The 24,445-nt window shown below is 38.1% G+C and overlaps 1 protein-coding gene across 9 annotated transcripts in view; it reads right to left on the reverse strand.

The window, feature by feature from the left end:
• The window catches only part of GARNL3 (GTPase activating Rap/RanGAP domain like 3), a 44,587-nt gene that overhangs the window by 548 nt on the left and 19,594 nt on the right, over positions 1–24,445 (reverse strand). For 4 of the 9 annotated variants that reach the window (XM_069873442.1, XM_069873444.1, XM_069873447.1 and 1 more), the window contains 17 exons: positions 24,055–24,100; positions 23,207–23,313; positions 22,343–22,464; positions 21,465–21,569; positions 19,876–19,950; positions 18,827–18,938; positions 17,998–18,096; positions 14,569–14,685; positions 13,778–13,950; positions 13,325–13,483; positions 11,630–11,696; positions 9,581–9,688; positions 9,118–9,236; positions 8,561–8,696; positions 7,840–8,049; positions 7,421–7,532; positions 6,096–6,702 (listed from right to left, as the gene is read on the reverse strand). In XM_069873442.1, the coding sequence (XP_069729543.1) occupies positions 6,546–6,702; positions 7,421–7,532; positions 7,840–8,049; positions 8,561–8,696; positions 9,118–9,236; positions 9,581–9,688; positions 11,630–11,696; positions 13,325–13,483; positions 13,778–13,950; positions 14,569–14,685; positions 17,998–18,096; positions 18,827–18,938; positions 19,876–19,950; positions 21,465–21,569; positions 22,343–22,464; positions 23,207–23,313; positions 24,055–24,100 (2,024 nt within the window). In that variant the 3' untranslated portion in view covers positions 6,096–6,545. Of the gene's footprint in view, positions 1–24; positions 83–630; positions 732–5,977; positions 6,703–7,420; positions 7,533–7,839; positions 8,050–8,560; positions 8,697–9,117; positions 9,237–9,580; positions 9,689–11,629; positions 11,697–13,324; positions 13,484–13,777; positions 13,951–14,568; positions 14,686–17,997; positions 18,097–18,826; positions 18,939–19,875; positions 19,951–21,464; positions 21,570–22,342; positions 22,465–23,206; positions 23,314–24,054; positions 24,101–24,445 lie in introns of those variants that run through there. The other 5 variants (XM_069873441.1, XM_069873443.1, XR_011338871.1 and 2 more) reach the window with 4 other exon arrangements.

Consider the following 24,445-nt stretch of genomic DNA (forward strand, 5'->3'; position numbering starts at 1 on the left):
TTATTTCAGACTACAGTACTTTACCTTTCTGTGCTGCTACTGTGTCCTGGATGCCTGACTGAAGAATAAGTCTTGGTCCTAACTGGAAATGAATGGTTGGTTTTAATGGGTGTTAGTGTTAAGTTGGCATTATTTTTCTTATTGCTGTCAAGTTGGCTAGGAATGCATTTAAATCACGAGAAAGGTGGTAACTCTTAGAAGAATGTATTTTAGAATTCAGGAAAGAACATTGCTTTTCAAAAGGAATTACAAGGTCTTGGAAGCAGTGAGAATATACGCTTGGCTAGAAAAGGAGAAAACTCTTTTGTAGTGTTGATTTAATAGCTAAAAATATCTAACTGAAGTAGGTCTCTGAAAGTCTATAACGTGCCTGGGAGCACAAATGAGTGCTGGATTATATTTCTTGTCAAACGTGGGTAATACTTAAGATGAAACATCAGTCTCACAGGTACAATGCAGCACTTGGTGACATCTCTAGAAATTTTGTTTCACAGAACTCAAATGGAAACAGTGATCCAGAGCTGTCTGTAATAGTGTTCTGCCTGTCTTTTTAATTTCTTGTCTGATGAACAAAATTTGGGAAAGTCATGTGTGAAAGAAAGAAGCGAGATCAAATTTATGGTTTATTACATATGAAGGAACAAGTCATCTGTTACTTCTTCACAAAGGTGATAAATGGCACTTAAAACTGTTCCAGCTGTGACAGGACTGTTTCTATTTGGATGTCACATCTAAAACACAAAGCACACATACTATCACATGATACTGAAAACAATGGTAATACATCAGCATTTAAGACAAGTGATAGATAAGAGTTTTTGATCACAAACATAGCAACAGTCTTAATATGCAATTACTAAATTACAAAGCAGTCTGCTAACATTCAAAGACTTAGTTAAAACTGACATTCCAAGTCAGTAACGCTTTTTGCATTAACCTTTGGAGACGTAACGTTTTCCATTCAACCAGCTAAATGCCTACTAGCGCCCTAAGTAAATATGCAGAAAATAATTTCTTAAATTTCCTCCTCAAATCATGTACTAATGTATGATTCCCAGTAGCTAACAGGAATCAGTTGCAGCATGAAGCAGCGAGGCAGTATACAGGCTGGTGAAGTTGCTGTGCTCAACAGGTAAGAAAAAAAATACTTCCCAGCCTGCGTGCAAGTACAGATGTTTGCTGCATACTGTCATAAGAGCTATTGTATGTTGTTACTATTGTGTTCTCAGGGTACAATTTATTCCTCCACAAAATCAGGCTAAGCCTATCTGAGAAAACACTGCTTTAACAGAATTAGCAAGCACTGTGCATATGAGACATTACATGAAAATGTTAATAATGACAATAGTATGATACTTGTTTTCACATACAGAATGCAACAAATATGATTCCAAAATACCTTATCTGCAGCTGGGATTTCCCCCTGCCTCCTCCTTATATATGCTTAGGACTTTTAATCTGTTAAAGTTTGTGGTAGAAAATACAAATATATACATACGTATGTATATACATCAAAAAAACAAATCCAAAACCTGAAGGAATATGTATCTTAAATGGAGACTAAGCCAACAGCTCTGGGAAAGCTGCTGTATCTGCAAGCCAAAGTTATAGGTCCACATCTTTAGGCAAACATGCATGAACCTGACTCCATGACTTGGGCAAATATCTGCAGAATGTCAGGAGCAGCAACCTTGACTCTCTAACTGTTTATGTTGTAGTGTTACTCTTTATATGGGTACTACCTGTCCCCTGCCAAAATAAGAGCTGCTTAAATATATATTTGGTTTACTGGCCTAATGCTAAAATACATATATACATAATGTATTTGTTTAAATTTGTATCTACCTATCAATTACAAATGTTTGCACATGTGTGGAAAGTCACCTGAAGGCAACAACCCTCCTATTCATTCTGGGTGTCATTTGCATCCTGTAAGTTATGCATCGCAAAAAAAACCCCAAAACAACAAAAAAAACCCCATCAAACTCTTAAACAAAACCCAAACCTAAACCCCCAAGACACCAAGCCAACCAAAACAAAACCCACCCTAGCCCCAGAACCAGGACAGCATTGTAATAAGAACTGACCCTACTCATTCAGGAAACTGAAGGTATCTGTACATGCATTCACCATAGAGGCCAGATCTCTCTCTACCCTGAGTAGCACCTAGCCCTTTCAAATTGCATGTGGGTCTTTATCTCACCTTGGAAGCATTTTGTTACTGTCAAGCTGTTAGGCCATAACAGTTCTAAAGCTCAAACCATAAAGACCTTGGGAAGGGCTCATCAAAGCCTCAGCCCCAAGAGCTGCACATCGTGCGTTTGCACACGTGTGCAAGAATTAACTTTTGGTATTGTGTGTGTCTTGGGGCTTTTGAGTTCCAGTCATATATCAAACCCATGATCTCGTCTATATGCACACTGTAATTCAAATGCAGGACAAGGATGAGTAGCTCAGAATGTTGCATCCCCTTTTTAACAGATGCAAATTGCAACAACATGGCACTGAACAACTGGCCACTGATGTGCATGGGTGTGGGCACCAAACTAGATGATCTGCAGTGGTCCCTTCCAACCTCAACTATTCTGTGGTTCCATGCATCATTACCCATGCTGATGAGGAGGCACAAGTGCACGGTAAATTAACTATCAGTACAGTCTAATGCTTGCACCACAGTAAATGACATTCCTGTTATTTAGTCAGACTAAGGCACAGTGCTGGAGTGGTGACAATACTATCAGACAAAGGGGTCAAGAGTCCCACCTCCTCCAACAAAGCCAAGTGCTGGGACAGAAAACACTTCTTGCAGTAACTTTTCTGTTAAAAAAGTCCAGAACAGACCTTCAGTTGAGCTTAGCTTGATAACAAGTGTCCAACTTGGTAACAGTCCTTCACAGAAAGAATTCTTTCCATCTATCTTGAAGCAAGATTGTTTTTTTCTTTTTTTTTTATTTCTCTCAGCGCAGTGCCCATCTTATACATCTGCAGATTCAAAGATTATCTTTTTCTTTCATCCATGAGACAGTCAGCCAACACCAAGAATGCAGGCTAAAAGTAGCTTTAACATAAGATGTGAAAGTAGGAAGGGTTATGCTTATGGTGGACATGGCTACAATTTGTCCCTGACTAATTTCTACCACGCAATGAGTAGATGCATGCACATGCCAGGACAGCAGAAGGGAAACAACATGGCTCTAAGTCTGGAGTGATCAACAATATAGCTGCTCCTCCCAGTAGCCTTCCAACAAGCCTTGCCATTGATGCCAGCACAACGTAGATGCTGCATAGACGTATAAAACCCTTGCCATTGATAAACAGTGCACAAGACCTTATGTAGCAGTAACACCAGGTGGCTTTTGGTTTGATTTTAATTAGCAGTCTGAATGGTACAGATCTAAGACAGTATTTTGAGAGGAACAATAGCTAGTTCAGAGGATGCCTACTCATCACCCTCAGAGGCATGTAATTCATGGCACCTTGGACAGGGGATAGCTGCCCAGTTGTGCCAGCAAATTTCACATCATTGTGTGATACTTTGTCTTTTGATACAACAAATATGATAAAGACCTTCACAGAATTTGGTTCTTGTGGCTTATGTCAAGCAGAACAAGAACATTATTAGTATGTTCTTTGCTTTCTACTCTGGGCTGCTGTTAAACAGCAAGCAGGTAGTAAACTTGATATACATGATACTTAAGCCTCAGCTACCATCTCCAGGTTCATATAAACCAAACTGATGTTGCCTGATCCCTGTCAACTTCTTATGTTAGATCTGCTATTATCTCTACTTCTCTGCAAGACACAGTGATTAATTACAGAAGCAAAAACTCAAGAAGCAGAAGCCTTGCTAAGGCACTTACTGCATACATTAAGAATGAAGACAGGTAGTTATTTTCCAGGGTTTGGATCTTTCCTGTCCTATGTGAGTAACAGTCTGTTAAGTCTGGTAGTTACCATTGCAACCTGCGTAACAACTTGCACCTGATCTGTTAAGTCAAGCTATAGTAGAAAATTCAGATGAGAGATGGGAGGGAAACTACACCAACATCCTGTTGTAGTTAAGTACCGGGAAGCTAGTCTGATCTGGTTTTGTCTAGCATAAGCAATTAAACTTAATCTGTACTCCTTGCAGTCCTTTTGCTGCTTGTTAGTATTTGTTAGATGTCATCAATGCTGTGATTGCAGGCAGACCTTCAAAGGTTCACACAGCCCCACACTCTTATGTTACAGCAGTGCACTATAGCCATTGCAGGAGGTCTCATTAAAGAACTTAACTCTTGTTTCATGGCTCCTCCTTCTATAAACACGTCTTTGTTATGACACATGCCACATCTGTATGCTTCCTGACTACCATCATAGCCAGTGGTCAAACTTTCTGTCAAGCCTTCCTCATTCTTCTTGATCTCCCTTGTGCTCCATCTCTAAGGCTTATCTTCAGGGTACCTAAATACACGTTTGTTCAGGTTCTTCAAAACAAGTTTTAAAATCTCCGTATATTGCTTCTACTACTATTGGATTAGTCGTGTTAAATCATACTATGGAACAGGTGAACAACTGCAATATATTTAAAATCTCATATTTCCATTTAAAATTCTGTTTTAACTGAAGTCCCAGTTTTGCCACACACTGGTAAAGTTTTCAAACACACCCACATAGCAGAAATGAAATCCTACATAAAGAAATCTGTTTATGGAGAAAGGTAGCACTTCCACTTTCTCAAAGTATCTTAAGTGCAAGCAGTGCTCCCTAGAGTGGATTAAGTAAGCCCACAGAAGTGTTTACAACTTCCAAGAGGATAAGCACCACATGATACTATCAGATTGATTTTTTTAAACCATACTTGCCCAGAGAAACAGGTCAGGGTAAATTAACACAATCGCTGAAAATAACATTCCAAAAGAATTACAAGATCTTGCAAAGACTTAGAACTGGAACTTCCTTATAGGTGCTTATTAAGCATCTAAACGGGTTCACTTCAAACATCTATAGGTGCAAAAATACTAAACAATAATAATAATAATAATACCCCACAATGGCTAATGCTGCTTCTGCTCCTAGATTAATTACTGTTGAAAGTATTGCTTCTTTCCTTGATCGGCCACAGCAGCTGAGAGTATGAAATGATCTTCTCAGATAAGGCCTTGCATCTTTTCTTAGGTGGAGCAATTAAGCCATTATATACGATCAACTGGGCAAAAAGTACTTTGCAAAAACAGATTTACATTCAGACAGACCAAAGCAAGGCACATCTCTCCACATGATCATGCTTGGACAGCAAGAGAAATCATGACACGTGAATGGTATTACAAAATAAAATCAAGGATACAGAAGTATTTTTACACATAGAACAACAAATACTTGCTAATAAAGCTAAAATCTTCTTATATAAGAAGCCTGAAAGCATTACGCTTTCATGGGGAAGAAAAAAACAACAAACACACCAAACAAACAAAACAAAACCCTTTCAAGATACTGTTAACAATTGATTTTTGGCATAGAAGAAAGGGCTGAAAAATAATCAAGCTTTAAACATGAAACCCTGTCATTTAAGATAACAAAAGATCCAAGATTATTATTTCATCATAGAAAACTAGCTCCTTAGCAGTGAAACTTCAGACTGGATCCAGTTAGAAAAATATTATCTGGAATAGTAACTTACACTGTTGGTGCGGGAGCAGACAACAGCTAATGCTGATGCCTGCATAAGAGTCTTGGTGCCGTCAGAGAATCAGGGGTTGGCTCTTCTGCCTGTAATGGGCAAAATCTCTAGGTGCACTACAATGAGTTTTCCAGCAGATGGAGAAATACATTTGTTTTTTTTTTTACTTCCAATTCTTAAGGAATATTGTAAAAGCTTGTGTTTTGTATAAAAAGTCTCCCTGCTAAAGGATTCTTAATGCCAAAACAGTTTTGGAGTTTATCTAAAAAATATGCATGGACAGGCCAGAGCAAAGAAAGCAGCATCTTCTTATCTTACCTGATCTTTATAGAAAATCCTTGATTCTTCAGTGAATGTACCACAGCTGCATATTTCAAGGACAGACTGCACTGTTTGGGAAGACCTTGCTTGCAAACCTTTTTTTTGTTGGTTTGGTTTTGTTTTGTTTGTTTTTTTAAAGACTGAAAAAACAAAAGGAGTGATTTATGTTATAAAATTCCTCTTCCATGTGACATACACTGCTGTAAAACAATTCATTATAGTAATAAAAGCTATCTAACTTAGCTGAATGTCATTCAGGTTCTTTACATTACAGAAAGCTCAGAACAAGTAATACTTTTTATTTACTTCAGTTTCAGCCTAAATCTCTCAATGATTACCTACTGCAGAATGCCACAAAAAGTAATGGTTCAGTAACTGAGAAAAGAAAACATTCCTATGTCAAAGATATAAGCATCACCAAACCAGGCTGAGCTAGCCAGAACAACATGGGTTCTATAAAGATTAATCACCAATACTTCCAGCCATATTTTACCACTAGAAGCAGTGTTTATAGATCTCAGAGTTGTAAGAAATTGTGAAGTAAGGAAGAATGGTAAGACTGTCTTCACTTCAGGTCGATGATGTCTTCATCATATAAAGAAATCAGCTGAAATGGATAGCTGGATGGTGAGCTCTCCTCCCTGTTTGCTAAATTATCAGGATCTGAACTAGTGGAAAGATGACATCCTTCAGAATAGCTTTCAAAAGAGCTTGAGATTATCCTGCAAAGAAGAAGACAAAAGTTACTAAAAAATACATAGATCAGGGCAAGTAGGGTTAATGGCTGTTTCTAGTTTCAATCAAAGTTATCCTAAAGACAGAGACAGACCATTCTCTCTGTTTTAGTCTACTGATAATCATCAGAAGGCAATGTTAATAAAGCCTCCTGCCCAAATAGTTAGCTAAATCAAATACATTTTTAACATCACAGCAGACTTGTTTGTTTGTTTTGTTATTCTCAGTTTACTGTACCTGGGCTGAATTCTGCCACTATTCTACACAAATACAGGGTATGAAAACAATGAAAATAACCAAATGGCAGCAGAGTCAGGCAAGCAGAGCCAAACAGACAAATGCTATGGAATTAACTGCTTTGCAGAATTTATTCTGGAAATAGTAACACAAGAGCACATGAACGAAACAGCAAGCAAGCCTGCACAGCGCAGATCTAGTAGCCCAAATCGTAATGATATACTTAACTGCAGCAGGTACCCACAAAATCCCATGTAGCCTTGTTTTGCTCATTTACATCTTTAGCAAAAAGTGTAATTGTTCCTGTACTACCAGTACTCAGATACTCTAACACACACATTAGCATGAAATTCACATGAGTATAACAAGGTCTCGGCCAGCCCTATGCCAACTGCGATATAAAAAAAAAATCAGTTCTGAAAACATTCACAGTCTACTTAGGTTCTTTTCTAAAGCCAGTACACTTACCTGTCACTGCTAGTTGATCTTACTGCTCCCTGCTTGGGGTCCGACTGTCTTCGAGGAAGCTTTCTTTGCTTCTGTGTACTTTCTGTCTTGGGTAAAGGCTCATCCAAGAGGCCTCAAAAAAGGAACAACAGAAAATACTCCCAACAGAAAGTAAAGCATTCATGAAAACTTAGAAGGTATCTACTGCTGTTTTCTACTACTAACTAGTTTCTACCTGGCTCAAAATATGATCACCTTATATGTGATCAGACACAGGCTAAACTATTTGCAATTAATGTTTTTTCGAAGTTTCATTTATTTGTTTAAACTACTTATTTATGAATACTGGTTGCACAAGACAAATTTGACTGTGATGGTCCAAAGATTAGAAATTATATACTCAGCAACTGACTGTACACTGGAGAATGAGAAGAATTTACCCAGCAATTCTTTACGCGTTCTGCTTGCAATTTCTTTAATTTCCATACGAGATAAGGATAGTGAGTGAGTAGCTGGAGGAGAGGCAATGCCACTGGATGTGGTAGTAGTGATGACCTTGGGAGCCAAAGGTGACTTCAGAGGTCGTTCAATGCTTCGCCCAACCAGATTACTGAGAGGAATTTTGTACAGGTTTTTGCAAGGAACTTCACCTGAAACAAGAAGGGAAAACCAATGTTACACTTTCATAACAGAATCAATTCTTAATACTTTCAAAAGAAGAGTTATATAGCAAAATTATACTTGTTGTGCTGGGTGCTTTTTAACTTAATTAACAAAGATCTTTCTTGCCCCAGAGATCTTTCAATATAAGTAGGCTAGGAGGGGGAAGAAATACAACCACAATTTTATACCTCTTTTTTGCATTATTAATCTCAGCCATAAAAGATTCATCAAGCTACTGAAGTTTAATTTCTCCCCTCCTACAGAAATGGTTTCTTCAAAACAGTGCTACCATGCATTCAGAAGAGAGATTATGGGGCAAAAGCTCAGCCAGGTGCTTCATATCTGTGGATAAATAGAAAATCTCTTATCTTTCAGACTCTCAGACAGGAATTCACAATCTTTTACCTGACCAATTTCATCTTACTTAGCTGCACTGAGATGCAAGAGCCATTGGAATGACAGGAGATGGTTATACAAGCTGCCTGGAAACCGTGTTACCTTCTAGAGAAGAAAGAGGGCATTCTGATATTTCATAAGCTGTTGGTGTTTGAGGAGAATTCCTTGAACTCATTTCCTTAGAGCTGTTGTCAGACGACCCACTTACTGCAGCAGTAGCTTTAAAATAAATATCTGACTGAAATGAAAAAGAACTCATTAGTATAGCAAGATCTGCTTAACCATCTTCTGACTAAGAGCTCAAATGCTTGTCCCCTATGTTCTATTGCCACTATTGATGTATTTCTGCTAAGTCAGCTAGGGTTGATCATGGAAAGATTATCCCACTGTAAGTGGAGGGGACATCTGTGATGTTGAGGAAAGCATTTGCCCCACAAATAGTCAAATATCTCAAATCTGCATAACTGTGAGCGATAAAGGAGAGTGAGATTAATTCTTATTATCTTTTTATAGGTATAAACTAAGCACACAGATTAACAAGTTACCACAGATCAAGTAGCACATATTTCTTTGGTTTCTGGATGCAGCAACCGTGATTTTTGTGATTTAGATCCCAACATATCACAGAAATGGTCAAACATGATTTTCTTGTGTCTTACCCTTGATGCTACAAGTTGAAGCTCAGGCACAACTGCTGTGTGGACTAAGTTCCCATTCACCACTAATCGGATCTCAATGGAATCAGTAGTGAAGGCAAGGATATAAGGGAAAGCACAGACTGCAATGAAACAAAAAATATTTGGCAAATAAAAATGGTTAATGTAAATGTTTTTTGGATGCTCCATAAAGCTATTCTTGAATATTGAACTTCTTCTGGTGTCTCCCTTTCCTGTGAAAAGGGTTGTCTAACATACTGATGGACACTGATCTACAACAAACCTGAAGAAAATCTAGCATCAAGGCAACACTTTTTAAAATTATGATATACAGAAACTTTGCTAAAGGTGCATCATTAATGTAATATGCTTATTCCTACCAAACAAAATGTAATTCCTGTAACAGACAAGGGCAAGCCTAAATGGTAAAAACCCAGCCATCTAGTAAAAAGAGATGTTTTCTTACCAACAGCATAAGGAACTTGATTCCAGCTGAAGTGGAAGTCATAAGCTGATGGCTGGATCAGTGGAGAACCTCCATTGAAAGGATATACCTTTCTGTATTGGCAAACATCTGTAACAAAAAAAGGAAAAAAAAAAGCATCTGTCACTTCATGCTACAAGTGACAAGTATCAGCTTTATAGCCAGATTTTGCAGAAGTGTGGGCATTATATAAATAATCAAACATATGTAGAAGTCCCCCTAATATTAAACAGATATGGGAAATGCACTTCCTCTGTGAATACCTGAAAGATGAAAGACCTGCATTTTTATAAGTTGGCATATTTCACAAATTATTACTCTGTTCCAACAGTTATCAGTTCTTTACCTTGTCTGTGGATTGAGGAGTAGGCAAGAAACAGTCAGAAAGCAGTGCCAGCACAACTATACCTCTGCCCCTCAAGCAGGCATAAGCTAGCACAGTTTGCATTCTTTGAAGACTGTTACACACACAGGATATTACAGTCACTAGGATTACATTAACCATAGAACTTGTGAACCTAATTCTTAGCTGCTGTAAGTTCACTGATTCTGAAATTAGTGGTCTTTTTATGTCAGACACGAATGCTGGCTTATACAGCTTCTTACTGGCGATGCAATTCTGAATTTTTAATTTGATAAATCTAGATAATGGGGAACTTAACTTTCCACTACCAACAGATTTGTCTTTAACATCTATTAAAATTCAGGACTTGAAAGGTCATATCAGAAAACAGTAAGAAAGTTTAAAGATGAGATGCAACTGAAATAATCTTTTTCTCGTCAAGATCGTATGAGTGAGTAAACATCTATGACCCTCTCAAATACATGCTGCTTCCAACTCTTTTCTATTTTTTAGACAAAATTCTATTTCCCCCCCCGTAACTGATGTCCTTAGACTGAATCAAAGTTTAACTAAAAATGTATTACAGGTCTTTTTCTAAATACAAACTTGGGACGCTGCCAAATCCTGTGTTTTCAGATTTGTTCTGTGATGATAACTTTCAGAATTATAGAACTCTCTTAAGAACAAATGCAGTGACACTGTCCTAGAAATAGGAATTTAAATTACTGCAAGCCCATGCAGCACCTTTATTATAACTTTAAGATCAGCTAAGTTTGTTAGCTTTGGCTCAGCAATGGGTCTATTAGAGAACTGATTCCATACACAATTAACACATGGGGATTCCCTATGTTCTGTCAGGTATCTTTTTAGTTTCGAAGCAGTGCTAAGTGCAACAGAACCAGGCAGGGTCTGGCAAGCTACCAGAACCAATTAGGCCTCACAGAGCATAGAGAGATATAGTTCAGAGACACTTAAAACTTGCGCCAATAGCCAGTGCTGGAACATAGGTGTATTTATCCTGTCTCCACCAACGTTCACTTTGGAGACACAAACAGAATATGCCTTCTGCAACAGAAAAGGCCATGCCTTGGCCTTCAGCATTACTTCATAAAGGCTGCTTCATGCTAAAAGCTTCTAATTTCACCACAATCAGAAGAAAAAGAACCCATGTACTGCAGCGAAGACCATATGTGTGTTATATCTAAGGCCATTTTATAAAAGGAGATTGAGAGAATTACAATGAAATAATGCAATAGTGCCAAGAAGGAGGTGGAAGAAAAAGCACAAAGACAGAATGGGACAGCATGCAAAGGAAAAAGGGAGAATGCTAAACTGGACATGTCTTAAACACACCTAGTAAGTGTGTAACTACCTAAAGAATGAGCTAGATCTGAAGAAATGCAACTTTGGTAAAGTGGTAACATCTATAAATATATAGACGTACACGTATATAACTGAAATGAAAACTTAACAGCTAGCATATCTAAATTCAACATAACCTGCAATAAAATAATACTTCAATTTCTAGTTTCTCTAACAGATGTTTAAATTCAAAGGAACAAATATTAAAAAATGTTCCATGAAACACTGACATTTATTTTAAAATACAGACCTAGATTTCAGAGAAAAGAAAGAATTACATATATCGAGTGAAGTACTGCCATTTTCTGTCTTCCCTAAATACTTACAGTTATAACACAACAGTAGACCAGCTTCACCATCTTCATATACATCAATAGCTGCAACAAAATTAACCTGCAGTGATAAAAGGAAAGGGTAGTGAACAGGAAGAGCATACTGAGGTTATTACAAGCAGGTTTTAACTAACTAGCAATACAACCAGTTGGGGCAGTGCACAACTGGGTCAAAAAAAAGGGGTGGGGGCGAAGAATGGTATTTTTTCAAATGCAGCTTCTTTTGTGATTAATTTTCAGGATGCTCTCAGGATGGAAATCAATTTCTTTTGTATTCAGTTCTGTACAGTACTGAATATTCAATACTTCATGCAAAGTTCAGAGCAATAAAAATGTACATAACTTATCTGGCAATATGAATTTTGGGAAATGAGGTGATGTCAGAACAGCTGTGAATCAACATGATATCCTAAAAATAGCAATTCTTTTCAAAAAGTGAAATCCAAAAAGCTCCATTGCAGGTCATTAGTAGCAGAAAGATCGGATGCACCAAGCACTGGTTCAAAACCACTAACAAAGGTCGATAGAGATTACTGAATAGGCTGAATTTACAATCTGACAACCAATGCTGGATAAACCACAGCATTTTCACATTGCATAGGCTACATAAAATTTTCAACTCTGTATTTGTCTTTTACAGTTAAATTAAAAAAACTCAAAACAGAAGTAGGATATCTGCAGAAAATAAGACCTCATTAGCGAAATACCTAAGATTACATTAGACAAATGCTTCCCAGAACACAACACTTAGTACTTGGACAAGGAGAGGGGATGAAGATCAATTCCATGCACAGCAGTTCTCTGACGTTCCTTTGTACAATAAGTTAGATGTTTGCATCATGATTTAAGATTACTTTATAGTATAGTCAAGAACTGTTAAACAGACATGGAAGTTTTTATATCTATTCCAAATGCATTCTGACCCATTCTTTGTAGTGACTGACAGCTATTTCTGCTCTGTTGGGAATTATTTGGTGTTCCATTTCAACACCACAAAAAACGGTGGTTCAGCTCATAATAATTGTCTGCTTTATGTTCTCAAAGGAAATAAGGATTCCTGGAGAGAGGAGGAACAGGGAAAGCGTGTAGGGGGTTGTACTTCTCCCTCTCCGCTCATCACTTGTAGTTCCTCCTCATCCAGATTAAGGCAGAGTTCCAGTGCCGTGGAGAAGCTTACACTGTATCACCCACACTAGCAGTATCAAACTTCATCATCAGATATGAATAAAGGTGAAAACTATTTAAAAAGAAAAAAACCTATCAATGAGAACTACCACATGAAGAGTAGTCCCTTATCTTATAGTAAGAGGAAAGAGTCAGTTAAAAACAACATAAAAATCTTTTTTTTTCCAAAATCTTCCTTTTTTTTGGTCTAAAGCTATACATCCACATCCATATTTAGAAACAATTTAAATTATCCGATTTTCAGAGATGTTGAAGATCATTATCTTCGCAAGAGTAGGAGATACTGAAGCTCTTTTCTGAAAATCAGGACATTTCCTTAAATCCCAACCCTATGTCCTGGTTAGAAAGATTCAGTTAATTTACTGGTTGACTGGGCAGCAGTGACAGACATAAGGATCTCCTTAAGTTATGGTCCCAGGAGGTCAGCACAGGATGGACTGAGTCTGTAACAAATTATGTTCAGTGTGGTTCTGCAAGAAAATAGTTTCAATGATGGAAGCCTACCTTGTTTGTTTCAATGTGATGCAATCTATAGGACTCCCCAGTACTCTCATTAACTAAATCAAACTGATGCCGATACGCTACACAGATCATATTGTCACTGTCTCCAGTAGGTCCATCCACCAGCGCCATAACTACTGGAGGGTCAGAAAGGCATATTTCCTATGATGTAAATAACAGAATTATTCTCTCAGGTTCCAGCTGTGGATGCTGCACGTACTCCATGAATTTAAAGGGATGCGCTCCAAGCACAGAAACATGATAAAGCAAGCAGAAACTTAATTTAAAGAAACTGAAACATTTCTTTGGCATATATATGATGGAACTCCATCACACAGCTTCTTGCTTTTATTTGTCTAGAAGTTCAGGAAGATAAAAATGCATGCTCTTTGTCTTTCTCCCCCACTGGCCGAGTGCTGCCCAGTCTAAGGCAATTAATGATGAGATTACACATACCCGGATGTACTGGAACTCCTCTACTGGAGATTCCGATGACGGTGACAAAGAGCTGCTGGTTGAACTGTTGCATGGATTATACTTCTTTGTGACGAGAAGTAGTTTGTTCCGAATAGCCACAACAATCCTCAGTTCACTGCCATGGTGAGTATTAATGGCATACAAATGGCAGCCTGAGAAAATAATGTTCTAGATTGTTCTAGGATCTGCTTTTTTGTTCTGTATTTATTTGATGAAAAACTCCCAATAGGATAACATGAATATTAGAAAAAGACAAAAGGCTATGAATGGTTTGAAATCCATTTTTCCCTGACTCCTTCTGCAAATAAAGACTAAATTTTTCACAATTCTGCAGGTTCCAGCCTTCCTTCTGAAGAGCAGAAAAGGTTTACAAAAACTAAAACAACCAGCAACACCCAAACTAATCTAAGCACTACTGTTTTACAGAGATTTGTCAGTGTTCCTCCATCTTTAAGTGCTCTTTATTTCAGTCTCATATCCCTGCATAATTCATCTCATATCCCTTAACTCTGAGAGTAACATAAACATTTTTCTCTAGAGCTTTTTATCAGCAGTGATTATCACAACATGGTATTTTTACAAAGTTCTGAACTGTCATGCTGCACTATACCAGACTTATTTTCACATCCAAACTTGACAAGTTTGAACTGACTGTCCAGAATAAAACTAAAGGTGAACACCTGCAACTGCCTCAAAGGAGCTAATGAGCCCCTGGTAACTACAGACATCATACCACAGTGGATGTTTTTAGCACAGGATAATGAAATCACCTTTTGTTCTTTCCAGTTTATTTTCTCGGCAGTCGTATTTGCTCCTTATTATTTGCTTTGTTTCTATATCTTTTTGGAGACCACTGAGCCTGAAGACAAGGAGACGAGAGTCTTTACCTGAAGGATGAAGACAACCAGGAAACAAGAAGTTAAAAAAAGATGGTAGCAGTTTGAAATTAATACTTCCAAAGAGAAGGAGCATCTAACAAACAGAACAAAGATAAATGAAGCATGCTGCTTCTTCTCTGTGGATGGGCTGCAATGTCATACCAAGACTGCTTATGAATTCTCTAGATTTCATAATTCCAGCAAACAATCCCTTCAGTTCAGTAGCTGAGTTTCCCTTTCACTACGAAGGCAGAACAATGACCACCGCCTTCACTGAAATTGGCTTCACATGCTTTCAAAAAGGAATTGTGGTTTAAATCCCCATAGGCCATGAGATGTGCACCCCACAGGTAAACAGTAAGCCTGCCTTTCAGCAGACATAGGTCTTCACCTCTCCTTGTTTAAAATAGTTCCAGCTCTTTGACTGGTGTGTGACCCCCTTTCACAATCCTCTTTCCTGGGTGGAAAACTGGTTGGATGGCCGGGCCCAGAGAGTGGTAGTAAATGGAGGTAACTCCAGCTGGAGGCCAGTTACAAGTGGTGCTCCCCAGGGTTCAGTGCTAGGTGCTGGGTCCTGGGTCCAGCCCTGTTCAATGTCTTTATCAATGACCTGGATGATGGTATTGAGTGCACCCTTAGCAAGTTTGCAGATGACACTAAGCTGGGTGGAAGTGTTGATCTGCTGGAGGGTAGGCAGACTCTCCAAAGGGATCTGAACAGGCTGGACCGCTGAGCTGAGACCAATGGCATGAGATTTAACAAGGCCAAATGCCAGGTCCTGCACTTGGGGCACAACAACCCTATGCAGTGCTACAGACTAGGAGAAGTCTGTCTAGAAAGCTGCCTGGAGGAGAAGGACCCGGGGGTGCTGGTTGACAGCGACTGAACATGAGCCAGCAGTGTGCCCAGGTGGCCAAGAAAGCCAATGGCATCTTGGCTTGTATCAGAAACGGCATGACCAGCAGGTCCAGGGAGGTTATTCTCCCTCTGTACTGGGCACTGGTGAGACCACTCCTTGAATCCTGTGTTCAGTTCTGGGCCCCTCACAGATGTTGGATGTTGAGGCTCTGGAGCATGTCCAGAGAAGAGCTCCATCCAGACGAAGATGGTGAGGGGCCAGTAGAACAAGTCTTAGGAGGAGCAGCTGACAGAGCTGGGATTGTTTAGCCTGGAGAAGAGGAGGCTGAGGGGAGACCTTATTGCTCTCTACCACTACCTGAAAGGAGGTTGTAGAGAGCAGGGAGCTGGCCTCTTCTCCCAAGTGACAGAGGACAGGACAAGAGGGAATGGCCTCGAGCTCCGCCAGGGGAGGTTCAGGTTGGACATTAGGAAAAAATATTTCACAGAAAGGGAACAGGCTGCCCAGGAAGGTGGTTGAGTCACCCTCCCTGGAGGTGTTTAAAAGACGGGTGGATGAGGTGCTCAGAGACATGGTTTAGTGATTGATGGGAATGGTTGGACTTGATGATCCAGTGGGTCCTTTCCAACCTAGTGATTCTATGATTCTAATACTAGTTCTTTTGCAGGTGTTCCACTGGAGAGTTTGGTTTATCTATGTGGCTGCATATAAATTGACAATCATCTGAGCTTTTTCAGTTTTTCTTTACCTCCTACAGACTTGACTCTTCCAAGTGAAACAGCTCTTCCTCATCTCCCCTCACTCTCTTGTCTAGGCATTTCAAAAAATGAAGCTGGAACAGAAAATTACGTGTTTGGAGGACAAAATGGATCGATTTCTGTGCCTTGCCTCTCATTACTAGGACATATTTAACCAGCAGATGGGCCAAACAATACCACTGCAGCGTTAGATTTAACTGTGTCTGCATTAGAACAGAGGCTATTGCAGCAAAAGCAATTTGTGCTGCTGTCATTGACACCTGCTGTATTGTTGCCTTCTTCAACGCCTTCATTTTGAATGCTGACCTGAATAAGCTCTTGTTCATAATTAAGCTTAAAAAGTCAACCTTGTAGTATGTAACTTTTTATTCTAAAAATCCACAAAGTCTTTTCATCCAGTTCACAAGCCCTGTTTGAGCACGCTTTTGCCCATCTAACTTATTGTTTTTCTCATTTTTGATGCCAAGGTGTAGTCTGAAAATGAAAGGCAAATATTATTTTTCTTCCATACCAGATCTTAATTTCAATATGATACAAAAATACAAAATAGGAGACTAGAATTCTAGCGAGTATGTAAGAACTTTCTACTAAATCCTTCAGAAAGCATTCACATCAAGGCTTAAAAAATCTCTACAGTTCTTTACACAAGTAAGACTTCAGACTATATTTGAAGTGTCAGAAATTGATGCCAGTAATATCTTGTTCTTTTACTGTACAAAATGGCTGCTTACGTATTTCTCTTCGGGTTCAAACAAAAAGTACAACATTTTGACAATTAAATGCAATCACCTTTTCCAGAATCTTCTTGAAGTAAGCTTCAGATATAACTACTCTTTTCAGATCTTCAGAACTGTCACCCACCCTTCAGGTGTCTTAAAAAAAGAGAACTATAAATGGCTCTCAGCTTGAGCAAGTTCTGTTAGGTCCCTGAGGTAAATTTCGTCAGGTGCAGCCAAACTGGGCAACTCCCAATAACACCAAAGGAACTATGTTTTACCCTAAGTTTAGGTAAATATAACTTCAGCCAATACAGAGTAAAGAGTCATAATGTTTTAAATAACAATGTAACAATAAATGTATAATTCTCTGTGCCACACATAAAGATTCCATTCTTGCTTTGTGTATGTTCACTTTGTGAAATTTAATCACAGACTATTGGGTAAAAGTACCTCATTGAAAAAGTGCACATTTTACGCACATTTAATGATTCCAAATGAGGCTAAAAAGGAAACCTTGTCAGTCCAAACAGCATTTAAGTTCTTTTATACCTGAACCTTCAATAAAATACATTCCATACCACTAGGATGTGATGTCAATTAACAGAATAAATACCAATAAAACATATTTGGTGAAACAGTGACAGTGTACATAATTTCCTTCACATTTTTACACAACTGAATAAACATATAATTCAGTCTAGGAGGTTTCCAACAAGTGTTGAGTTCCAACAGTGGGTGAGGAAATGCACATGACCAGTTTCAGGCTTGCCTTGAAGGAAGCGTGAATGAGCACTTCAGGGTTTCTCCCCTGCCTGCCTCCCACACCCGCGTTTTAGAAAATAACAGCAGCTGCTATATGTGCTCCCTTATTCTCAACGAGGCTTCTAATATAATTGCCACTGATAGACATGATTGCCTCATGAAACATACCTACCCAACACCATCCACATTCACATGAGAATCAGAGAACAGGGAGTTCTCCTACCTTTGTCTGTCCGGGCAATCAAAAGATCCAGAGCTTCCAACACATGCATCTGCTTTACTTGGAGAGTTTTATCAAATACTTGCACTGATGATTGACCATCTAAAAAAGAAACACATGTATTTATTCAAAATCCTGCAAAAACCTGCTATTCACTGGTTTTGACTTATTTCTTTCTTGTCATAAAGTAGTCATGATTTTCCTTCAGAAAATGCTAAAACGTGCACAAAGCTGCTCTGTATACCAGAGCATCACAGCCAATACTTCCTCATAGGAGAGTTTTATCATTGCCATGGATCAGATTATGCAACCAAAGCCTAAGAGGGACCTTCCTTTGGAAAGTTTGAGAATTATCACCGAGAATTAACCTTATTCCCTCAGTTTCGGTGGCTTACATAGCACACAGAAGATAAGGGGTCAAACTAGCAATAGCATTGCTATGGAAGAAGCAGGCTTTCATTGTCACACAAGTCTCCGGCTTCATGCTCACTATAACCAAGAGGAAAGAAATCCAGACATGGCATTTAAACACTTCTTGAGCTTGGATGTGACCTCATTCATAAGTCTTTTCAGATAGTCAATAAAACAACATCTGAAATAACAAAATATTCAGAAATCCAAACGGACACTGGCTCCCCAATACGGCTTGATTCTGATGCAGAGAGAACTTTTGCAACTAGGTTACATAAATGTAATAAACTTGCTTGGGATTGGTAACTAGCGCCATAAGTGAAGACCTACCAACACCTGAACAAAGCTTATGAACATACATTTTCAAGAAAATGGTCAGATATATAAAAATTGACACAAAAACACTGGATCATTTACTAACCATCTATTAACAAGATGCCAGCATCTGTAGAAACCAGCAAGGACTGGCCCCAAGAATCTGCACAGACAACCTCATGAGGAAAATTACTGCAGAAAGACTGAGATTCCCAAGGCTATGAAGTAACATAAGGGATAAATATTAAGAACACTAAGAAATACAGATCATAAAGACATAGAACGTGATAGACAATGGCAAGTAATAAAATGTAAATATTTTTGGTAGGATATATTTCCAAACAATACATATTTTTCAAATTTAAATATCAGGATTTAGTTCATTTTCTTGAAGAGGAAATACTCTCCGTATTAACTGGAGATAAATAAGTGTAAGACACATTCCTGAAGCACTTGAATTAAAATATATGCAGCCGATACTCGGTGCAAACCTGGAAATACTAGATAAGCATTTTATTTTTAAAAAATCCTATAGACTTAAAACATATGTATCTCCATGCATATGCAATTTCCTTAAATTTTATGGCTCTGTTTCTGATGTCTAGTCATCAGCATATGGTCCAGCTAAAACTCCCTTCCTCAAAAATTTTTCTTCCGTCATGTTCTCTATACCTACCTCCCAGAGTCTGCCCCTCCTCCCCCAATTTAAATGTTAGCTGTAGTCTCTGAATTTCTAAAAGCATTTCTGAAGCTTCTGTATAGAAGATGCATGCAGAATAATGTGATTTTTATCTCTCACCCCCTAACGCCCTTGAACCAAATATGCTATTACATGAAATAAAACCACAACCGAACATTGTTTTAAACATGATGCAGAAGTTAGATGACTGCATATAGAAAATGGCATTTTCATCAAATATTCTCAGATATCAAAACATCAACACTTGCTTTAACCTGAGAAGTGCTTCTGCCTCCAGGCTCATCCTTTATTAATATGATATTGGCTGCAGAATGACTTGACACAATACATTTAATCTTTGCTGCTACAGCGTCTAATTACAAAAGCAAATAAACAGTATTTGGAGCTTACATGCAATGCCACATTCAACAGCATTCAATTTTCCATAATTCTCCTGGACAGACAGGTTCACTCACCTCCTTTTTACAAAAGCTTGTGGTTGCCAAGTTAGCTGTGGCATCCCCTTTCACAGTGGTTTTCAATTTCAATGCCTAATGCAAACAGACATTTTATTTAAATTGAGTTTTTGTCAGCAATACCCAAGCTAAAAACTATAAAGAAAGAACAATTCAGGACTATGAAGTAACTCCATTCCTATCACATCTTAAGTAATCAGGAAAGAAGTGGAATTCTGCACATTTTGAACAAAGTCTGCATGACTAGAGGACTGCTAGATATCTTCTCAGCCAAAACACACGTTGGCTGGGGGTTGGTTGGCTTTTTTGGACTGGTTTATTTCTTTTTAAAATGGAAACTGCAAAACAGAAAAGAAGGAACAAACACAGTAACACAGAAACGCCTCCACATGAAATCATACAAGCTAGTCATCTATACATAGAACCACAGAATGGTAGGGGTTGGAAGGAACCTCTGGAGATCATCCAGTCCAATTCATCGTATAAGCTTGCAAGATAAAGGATCCTTTTATCAATTCTATCAGCTGGCCTTTTACTTGCAAATTTTTACAATAAACCACTAAGTCAAGCTACATATATACCTTGCCAAGGATGCAAAGGACACAGGGTCACGGTATCATAAATTCTTCAACTATATACTTTCATTGTTAACCTTTACAACAGCATTCCTATAAAGTAGTTACACAAGGAACTGTCACAGCCTTCTTTAATGCAAAGTTTGGAAATTACCTAAACCAATTTTACTGCCCTAAAGTTTGCCTACCAAAACACACACTTTGTGAAGTGGCAGTAATCAGCTGCATGCACAATTTGCACATTTGCATTGACAGTTTAATTTCATTTCCTATCAGTCAGTAGAGATCACCTTGAAAATAAATAAATTATTCAAATATACTGTTGCACCAGCCATTGCTGAGTTTTGTTGACTGTCTAAACATTCAACCGCCTAGAATTAAGGGACAGACAGATTCATAGAGTTTGTCAAGAATGATTAAGAGCTAGTTGGAAGGCATGTTGAAATGTGTTCACACCTACAGTTGGTAATTTTGAGGCAAGTTCTTTTAGGGAAGGGAAAGTTTACATGTGAAAAGAACCTCCAAGAAAAACATAAACAAACAGATATCTATGAATTTTTAACCCACATAGTAAGTTTCCCTTTGACAAAGACCACGCCAGGTATGGAATTCTTGTTTAAGAAATAGGTCCCAACTAGACTTGTTACACAAGTATCTTATCAGCATTTATCATGAAAGATTATGTTCCATCAAAGCATGGAAAAAGACAGAGTACTCTTCTGCTTGGAAGTAGAAAGAAACTGCTGCACAAAGGAGGGAAAGACCTTATAAATTTGATCCTAAGGTGTGGATTTTCCAACCTTCCTTTAGCTTAAGTATTTTAAAAATATTTGTAATTGTCTCGTGTACCTCAGGTATTAAATACTTCTATTCATACTTTACCTTAACATAGCTTATGTAACTATTCCTGACCACATTAAGGCCTGACATAACTCTGCAAGCTAACCAAATTTTAACAAAAGAGGTGACACAGTCTTTGTAAACATAGGTGCATACCTCACAAATTGATCCTACCTGACCAAGTCGGACAAACTCTGCTTGCCGAGCCTCCTCTTTTTTCCGTGTTGATTTTGGGGACTCTGGTAACACATCACTGAAGGACCTTCTATTAAGCATATTCTAAAACAGAAATGCTTCTTTTTTAAACTGACCCAAAAGTTTTCATAATCTTTTATTCTGAGTTAATGTGTTTGTCTTTCTGGGGGAATTTTTCTGTAGTGATGAATCTAACTGTGTAGCCTCTCAGAGAACAGAAATTGCCACTCTTCCAATCCCTGAGTGTTTAACTTTCTAAGTTGTCATAGTTTATCACTGTCATGTTCTATGCAATCATAACAAAGACCACAGACATAAATATATGGGAAAAAAAGTTTTAAGATCTATTTAGCTAAGAGAAATCAACAGTAGGAAAAAAAAACCCCACCACCTAGCTAAAATTAGAAGTATGGATCTTCTTTTTGGCTAGTTAAGAAGCACCTTAAGAGTAAGTCTTCATCATCTAAAATGAAGTTAATGCAGCGATAGCCAAGGGAAAAACTGATCCAAATTTACACATAATGGAATCTGTAAGTGCCGTTTTAACGGTGACAGACCAACACCTGTATTTGCAGAGCCTAACTTTCCTATTCACTTGCTGCAGGTAAGATTATCAGTGTGACATTGTTTTGCTTCTCTTCGCATTTGATTTAAATAAATGCATGAAGAGTCCTGTCCTGAAAGGACTGTCTTTTGACTTTCATCTAACTAAAACAATTTGTATGACAGTTGGCATTTAGCCTAGTGAAAGCAATTCAGTGTTCATTAGGATTAAAGTCTTTTAAAGCCACAGAACACGCAATCTACTAGTGAGAACAGGAGAACTCATGTGAGGGATGCAGAGACTTCTGACTTACATTTACCTTGTGTAGATCAGGCATCAGGTCTTGGTATAAAGAGCGGATCAGCATATCTATAGTGCGTTGACGTTTCTGAGAAAATGTTGGGGTTTCCAAGGTGGCTTTTTCCCCATTTATTACTAAAATATTATGGAAAAGAAGATACTTTACCTAAATGAACTCTGACAACTTCCACTAACTGTAGTCTACCTCTCTACAAAATACCTGTTTTCCCCTTAGTAATTGAGAGTTGCCTTTTTTTGCACTTTTTTGTTCTGAATAACGATCCCTTAATCCTCAAAGAATAAAATCCGTAATAGGAGAATTCTACAAGGCTTCCCAATAACCTCCTAACTAATCAAAAAACTAAAGGCAAACTGCTAATCAATTTAAGTTCTAAATCAATTTAAATATGCAAAATGGGTTACTAGTTAAGTTTCTGTCAGGTAAGCATCTAATTGTAATCATCATCATCAGTTCTCAAAAATTTGTTGCTTATTTAGAAGTAAGGGTCAATGAAAACTGCTGCTAACCTAAGTCCTTCTATTACCAAATATAAAACATTATAAATTCCTTCAGATCTCCAAGTCCTTTAGGAATCTGCAAAGCTAAATACATCTACGCATTCTGTAAATGTAAAAGTCAGTCTGCATCTAGTGGCCTGAGAAGCATAATTGCATAGAAATTAACTTTTTTGTTAATCTGATTGGAACAGATTGATGGAACTGACATCCCACTTACGCTACAGATGTGAAGAAAACCCCAAAACTCTACCCAGAACAGCAGCATACACAAGAAACGTGCTTACATTTTAAGCATTGTGAATTTCAATTTATTAAAGTCCTTAAAAATGCGTTTCTAGCAAAAGAAAAACTGACTTACATTTCACTAACACAAAATCCCTGAATTCCTGATGATTTGTAAACACAGGTGGTGAAGGAAGGGGAGGCCCAAAGAGAGGAACGCTTTCTTCTGAAAATATTTTCAGCCTATTGAAAGAACAAATCTTTATCTGCATCGAGAGCTGCATTCAAAACCCACCAGTTTTATAGACGCTATTCAAAACAGAAGAAAGAAACGGAAACTATTATCTGGGTACGTCTTAGGTAAGAACTGTAATGGGTCTAACAGAAAACATTTATTTGGGAGTTATTCGCTAAAGCAAAATTCTGCTTCCTTTACACAAACCAACACTGGGACACTAGTAATTGCAACAGAACTTTGCAGTTCTATGCACAGAACAATGCTTTTAGTGCCACTAGCAAAATCTAGTCCTTTTCAAAATACCTGTAAAAGAATGGTTCTTCACCTACAAAATATGTCCTTCAATGTTTCCACCATACCTATGCATTCACCAAATATGTGAAATATTTTATTCTTTCTGAATAACAACAGCCACTCTTCCCCAAGCCTGTAGCATTGCATGAGGTTGTCGTGTCCCAACTGCAAGCGATCTTCCATTATTTTATTACATTTCATATACAACATAGTTTTGTTTTGCCGCCTTACCTTAGGCCTGTTCCAGAATTTAATTTTTATGATGGTAAGAAACACGCAACTTATTCATAGACAGTTTAAAGCTATGTGCACCCAGGTCCACAGTGCTCTTCAGTTTTGTAAGTTCATTTGTACAGGCGGCACACAGACACGTGGACAACCAAAACGTTTTCCCATTATCTCTAAACCATCAAAAATTCAGTGTGAAATTACTTGTTACAATCAGCACCTACCTGTAACTATCATTCTGTTTATTATATCTCACCAAGGCAAAAATATCTGCGATGCAGTTAAGGAAGTTAATCCAGTACGAATGAAGCTCACGTGTATTTTTTTACACATTTCTTATTCCTGCAGGAGGCTACTGTCAACTGAAAACAGGAAGGAGATATAACTCCATAGAACAGCTGTGGATTACTTAAAATTACCTACATGATAACATGTCCTTATGGATTTAGGGCACATCTGACCCCCCAACTTATTACGACACCCAGTACAATTTAACCTCAAACTGTCTGTTGAAAATCAAAAAGACTGGAGTGTACCAATTACATCATAACAAGTCCACCTAACAGCAATAAGGGAAGAATTATTCCTTTTTTACTAATGCTGACACTGATGAAG

Source organism: Phaenicophaeus curvirostris, chromosome 20 (assembly GCF_032191515.1).
Source record: "Phaenicophaeus curvirostris isolate KB17595 chromosome 20, BPBGC_Pcur_1.0, whole genome shotgun sequence".
Taxonomy (NCBI): Eukaryota; Metazoa; Chordata; class Aves; order Cuculiformes; family Cuculidae; genus Phaenicophaeus; species Phaenicophaeus curvirostris.